Source organism: Lolium rigidum, chromosome 7, assembly GCF_022539505.1.
Source record: "Lolium rigidum isolate FL_2022 chromosome 7, APGP_CSIRO_Lrig_0.1, whole genome shotgun sequence".
Lineage (NCBI taxonomy): Eukaryota > Viridiplantae > Streptophyta > Magnoliopsida > Poales > Poaceae > Lolium > Lolium rigidum.
In genome coordinates this window covers 200747617-200754062 of record NC_061514.1, presented here as the reverse complement: position 1 = coordinate 200754062, position 6446 = coordinate 200747617, and the positions used below count along the sequence as shown (strand labels likewise).

Here is a 6446-nt window from a genome sequence, read left to right as displayed (position 1 = left end):
GAATACTTGTCTCGTGAGCATTTACAGTGAATCCTTCATCGAAACTGCTTGTCAACACCTTCTGCTCCTCGTTGGGATCGACATTCTTACTTATCGAAGATACTGCGATACACCCCCTATACTTGTGAGTCATCAGCCAACAACGAGCAGGACGAGCTCAACGACCTCGCTTTGTGGGACGGGCTCACAATCCAAGCTTACGCGAGTCAGCCGCTCGCGCAAAGGAGGCCGGCGACTCCTCCGCCACGCCGATGCGTTCCAACGACCGCGCTCCGCCTCGCTCGCTTCGGCGTGGGGATCCCCGGCCACAGCCCTCTCGCCCATGCGGCGGTACCTCCTCCCACCGCCGGCGCACGAAGCTTCCATGGCCGACGCCGGAGTTCATTGACCTCATCAGCGACGACGAGCAATAGGCAGCACCTACTTTTATCACGCCTTTATGGCTTTTTTATGTTTTTTATTTATGTAAATTATGGCTTCATGAATGGAAAAAAAATTATGCATCGTGCCGCTGGAGCCACCCCGACGCAAACGGACGCCCGGACGATTTTAACCATTTGAACCGACGCTGTCCGTTTGGACATCTGAAATGCGTCTCGGCGCTGGAGATGCACTTAGGGTGTGTTTGGTTTGGGGATATGGTGGAACGGAATGGAACCGTTCCGCACCCAGAGCCCATTCATGCCAAACTGGAATGGAATGAAGTGGTTCTCCAAATGAAATATTCCCTCTAGATCCGGAATAAAGTGGTTCCTCCGATTTGGCCGGACGAGGTGGAACGGGTGACTGTCACACGCTGATTAATTAAGTTTAGCAATAATTAACCAAGTTTAGCAATAATTAATCAAGTTTAGCACTACTTAATCAAGTTTAACAAATAATTAATCGACTTTAGAATAATTAATGGGGTGACTATCTCACCCATTCCATTCCATGCTCATCTCGTTCCAAAACCGAACACAGGGATGGAACCATTTCGTGATAATTTTTTGTCTAAACCGAACACAGGCATGGAACACACCCTTATTCGCAAAGCCTTGATAGGCGGATATGCCACTGGATGGGTCGGAGATGCTGGAGATGGAATCCTGTGGTAGGCATCGACGTGTCGATCGACAGAAGGGAACGGTTGCAGCCAAGGAGCGGCCTCTTCACCACCACCAACGAAATTCGGGAGGAAGAAAGGCGCTCGCCGCTCGCCCATCTCTCCCGAAACAACCGCTCGCCACCCGTCTTCCCCCCTGCCCTCCCACGCTCCTCCTCCCCATTCCCCTCCCTCTTCTTCCCTTGGCCACGGCCTCCTCCATCGGACCCAATCTCCACCACACGCGCCTCCGGATCTCGCGCGCCGCCTCCAAGGGATCCTCCCGTCCTCCTCCGCCGTTCGGCTGGGCTGTCGTCGAGCGGGGATCGGCCCGGGCTCTCTGTCGCTGGTAACCAACCCTAACTTTGCTTGGATCGTTCTCAAGATTATGGTATGGTCGCTGCTGTGCTGCTCGCTCGTCCCTATTCTAGGGGCAGTGCCGTGCTGGCGTGATTAACTGCCCTGTACCGGCCTAGCAGTACCGAAACACGGGAATTAGTTGCGTCCTACTTTTATGTTGGCACTGATTGATTGGGATTTTCCTCGTTAAACTTGACAATGTGTTCCTGTTTCGCATTGAGTGTGTGTTTGATCAAGGTTGGGTGTGGTATTTTACTTTCTGGGAGAAGCGAGGCAATTCATAGCATGCCCTGGTTGTGGTCGATGGAAACATTAGGATAACAGGATGTTAAATAATCAGTTATTTCCAAAGAGCATATTAGAACTACTTCTCTTACTTGCTGCTTTGGCTGCCTGTGAAAGTCTCGGTTCATAGTTAATAATAATAATGGTTCATAGTTAATAATGTCAATGGCGCGAATAAACATTATATCTTACTTGCTGCTTTGACTGCCTGTGAAGATCTTGGGTGCATAGTTAATGATGTAAATATGCACCCAATATCTTCCCTTCCAATCCTTAATTTCTCGCTGAGCGACAGCCATCTTTGCAGGTTGCTAAAATGGATAAGCTCAATGGTTCTGCGCGTCTCATGATTGTTTCAGACCTCGACCATACAATGGTGTTTATCTAAACTTTTAGTTTGCATTTTTTGCCAGAGATAATTATAACTTTCTGTATGTCAAATTAACGTGCACTTTGTTGGGGTTCAAACTTTCAGGTTGATCATCATGACGAAGAGAACTTGTCTCTGCTTAGGTTTGGGGCCCTTTGGGAGTCTACTTACTGTCAGGATTCTCTACTTGTCTTCTCGACCGGAAGATCACCCACTCTCTATAAGGAATTGAGGAAAGAGAAGCCCATGCTGACTCCAGACATCACTATTATGTCGGTGGGCAGTGAGATAACTTATGGCGAGGCCATGGTTCCTGATGCTGGCTGGGAGGAATATCTGAACAATAAGTGGGACAAGAGTATTGTTCTTGAGGAGACCGCTAAGTACTCTGAGCTGAAGCTTCAGGCATGTTTGAGTACTTGCACTGCTTATTTTCCCTTCATTTATGTTCATTTTGATTGCTAAACAGAGAGCTCTTTGTTGACATACACTTGCATGAATGCAGGCAGAGACAGAACAGCGTCCACACAAGGTCAGCTTCTTGGTTGACAAGAAGACTGCTCAGGAAGTGATCAAGTCTCTCTCGGAGAAGTTTGAGAAACGTGGGGTGAGGCAGCATATTTATTGATGTTAGCTTTTAGTTTTGTGTATTCTTAGAAACGTCTACTTTGGAGTTTGTGTGGTAACCGTGTTTAACTTCTATATTTACTGTCAACAGGTAGATGCGAAAATAATCTATAGTGGTGGCCAAGACCTTGATATATTAGCTCAAGGGGCTGGAAAGGGTCAGGCGCTTGCATATTTACTCAAGAAGTTCGCCTCATGCGGGAAAACACCCAACAATACTCTTGTTTGTGGTGACTCTGGCAATGATGCAGAATTATTCAGCATCCCTGGTGTGCACGGTGTCATGGTCAGTATACAGTAACTTGCATGAAGCTGAAGCGTCTATAAAATTTCACCTGTGAATGAATATGACTTTACTGCAACTTGATGTTCTAAAATTTTATTAGGTTAGCAATGCCCAAGAGGAACTACTCCAGTGGCGTGCAGAAAATGCGAAGGATAACCCTAAGGTAATTCATGCAACTGAGAGGTGTGCTGCTGGTATTATTCAAGCTATCGGGCACTTCAAGCTAGGACCTAATGTTTCTCCAAGAGACGTTGAGTTTCCTTACGTCAAGGAGGACTCTTTCAAGCCTACAGCGGCTGTTGTGAAGTTCTATGTTCTCTGCGAGAAGTGGCGTAGGGCTGACGTTCCAAAGACTGATTCAGTTATAGAATACTTCAAAAACATCACGGTATGTATCTGGCTTTTCACTTCGATCTACACTCTTAAATAGTTTGGTTAGATTTTTTTGTAAATCTCTCCCTCTTCTGTCTCAGTTTCTCAGGCTTTCTAAATCTGAGGAAATGCCATATTTTCATTTCGAAAACGCACATGGTAATGCCATGTTAACATTTTGTTGATTTTCAAGATTATTTATTTTATTTATTGTGGTTGTTTTAGGATGCAAGTGGAGTTATTATTCATCCCTCTGGCCTCGAACTTTCGATCCATTCTTCCATCGATGCGTTGGCTTCATGTTATGGTGACAAACAAGGGAAAAAGTACCGATCATGGGTGGACAGACTAGTTATCTCACAGACTGCTTCTGACAGTTGGCTTGTGAGATTTGACTTGTGGGAGGCAGAAGGTGAGTTGTTGTGATTCTGCAAAGTATGCTATTTTGTTTTATACAGTTACTGTGCCGTAAGAAACTAGAAATCCAAAAAAAATGCTATTTAATACATCTTGTTCAGATTGTAATGTATTTTTGCCCAATTTGTATGCGCTCAATAAGAGCTATTTCTTGTTTTTCCATAGATTGTTGTCATTTATGGTTTTGCTTTACTCGACATGTAGATGCCAAGTAATAGTTTTAGGGTCATGCTAATAGGTTTTGTATATTACTTTGCGCACATATCTTTTTTTTTCTGTTGCAAAATAATGAGTGCTTTAATCAGTTACAGAAAGTACAATGCTAAAGTTGCAGTGTAGACTGTTGTATAACTCTATTCTTGCCAGATGTTATGGACCTTTTATAGTACTTCCTCTGTTCCAGATTAATTGAAGTTCTAACTTTGTCCCAATTCAAACTTCTCTAAGTTTGGCTAGTTCTATGGGTAGAGATTTGGTGCGCATGAGCACCAGTGATCTCATTATTTAAAAAATTGAAAAATCATATTTCTAAGTTTCAAAAAAATCTAAAAAGAAATCATGATATAGCTAGTAATGTATCTCACAATCGTGCAAATTTTCAAAATCTCTAAATAAGACAGACTTTGTCATTTTTGTGCAACTCAGAATACAAAACATTTGAAGTTGAGATTTAGCACGTTAGTGGGATATATCATTAGCTACTTCAGAATTTTGTTTCGTAATTTTTTGAAACTTGTAAATATAAAATTTTGAATTTTCTAATATGGCGAGAGCACTGGTGCTCGGGAGCCAAAATGACTTTTCGTAGTTCTACAGGCAAATATGTTAAAATCTACGGTATCCAATATATATAGTATGAAACTATATCCTATGATGAAGCTAATAAAAACGCATTGTAGGTTTTGATATACTCGTCTATAAACTTGGTCAAACTATAGGTAGTATGAAATAGTCTAGATTGTAGAACTTATCTGACACATGAATCCCTCTACTACATATGTAAGCATCAATGGCTACTGGATGATAATGGCAATAGGTTCGAAGTGCTTTGCAAAAGGACAACTCATAGGTTGGCATTGGTAGTCATACCCTGGGTCAGTTGGGGATGTCAAAAATCAATCTCGGTATATGATTAATAGAAATTGTGCTGCAAGCTAGTGAAAACATTATGGCTACCTGATTTGGCATGTTCCCTGTTAACAATGGCTACCTGAAAACTATACGGCTACCTGATTTGACATGTTCCCTGCTAACAATGGCTACCTGAAAACGATATGGCTACCTGATTTGACATGTTCCCTGTTAACAATGAGATATGGGTTACTTTAGCATGCCTTTGCCATTTGATTCTGTCGGATGGACATGATCCATCATATCTGCATATCACATAACCTGTTCAATAGTGAGACCTGGATTTCAAAGTTTTTCCTCCTGTCTTTAATTTTTAAGCACGCTCCTGTGTTATGTAAGTAAATCTTATGTTAACAAATCATTCTGACCTGATTGTGTAATACTCTAACGCACTGCTATTTTCAGGTGATAAGTGGGTGTGCTGTTTGACAACTCTTGCGCTGAATGTAAAGGTATATCTCTTCTGTTCAGCCAAAACCTGGCCCACTCCCTCAAAATATGCTTATTCTTTGTGATTGATATGTGTTTCCATCAACTTGTGAACATTGTTTTACCTCATTTTTATGTTTTTGAAATTTCAACATGGGTTAAACTATGATATTTTTTTGTTTTCATGATCTCAGCCTGAAACCCCTGGGGGTTTCGTGGTAACACACATCCACAAGACATGGCTCAAAGAATATTCCGGGGATGAGCAGGCGTCCAAGCTCTAGACTGGATCTCCACCGGCAGTGCGGGGAAGGAAATTTTCTTGAGAATCAAATAAGAAGCGCACAGAAAACACGAGAATTTCTTTTTCTTGTTCATAATGTTAATAAGTGCTCCCAGACACTACATATATCATACTGGATGAAGTCTACGGAGGTCTTGATGCTTCGGCTAATGCTTACTTGATGTGTAAGATAAAAATATTATATCTTGTTACTGCATGAGAAGCTGAAGTAACTAATCCCAGTCCCGGTACTATGTCGATGGACTTGTTATTGTTCAGTGATATCGCACATATTGCAAACAAGGTCATAGGGTTAGCACTGAACTGGTCAACTACGTTTGGCGTTGAAGGCAAAATACACACGGCATAATGACAGTTCTCCCGTGTGAGCTAGTGTGCTCATTTTGCTTCCATTTTAATCATCCTCAATTGATTACTATTTCTCTCCATTTTGTACTAGTTTCTTTTTGGTTACTATTTCTCTCCATTGATTCCTACAGGTTTCAGATTTGAAAAAAAAAAATCTCACTGTTTCGTTTTCGATCAAATCCTGGCCGCACCAAAGTCAACGAAAATTTGGAGTGATATCGGACTTTGGTCCGCCAAACCCTGAACCTTATGTTCTATTCACTGAAAATAAATCAGAATTCAGGAAGCTTTACCCAAAATTTAAATGATGATTTTTTAGAGAAGCATGCATATTTTGGGGGCAGCCAAAATTCAGTGAAATGTTGAACCCTCCTATAAGAGAATCAAAAGACATCGTTTCCCAAACCCATCAATCAGAAGAACCATATCCTTT

The 6446-nt window shown here is 42.2% G+C and overlaps 1 protein-coding gene across 1 annotated transcript; it reads left to right on the top strand.

Annotated features, from left to right (window-relative positions):
* Positions 1–1173: 1173 nt before the first annotated feature.
* On the top strand, positions 1174–5922 carry LOC124677881 (sucrose-phosphatase 2-like). The gene is made up of 9 exons (XM_047213831.1): positions 1174–1433; positions 2037–2105; positions 2205–2504; positions 2605–2706; positions 2818–3012; positions 3113–3400; positions 3610–3796; positions 5338–5384; positions 5556–5922. The coding sequence occupies exons 2-9, from the start codon at positions 2046–2048 to the stop codon at positions 5643–5645; spliced, it is 1269 nt and encodes a 422-aa protein (XP_047069787.1). The 5' UTR covers positions 1174–1433; positions 2037–2045; the 3' UTR covers positions 5646–5922.
* The last annotated feature ends 524 nt before the right edge of the window (positions 5923–6446 follow it).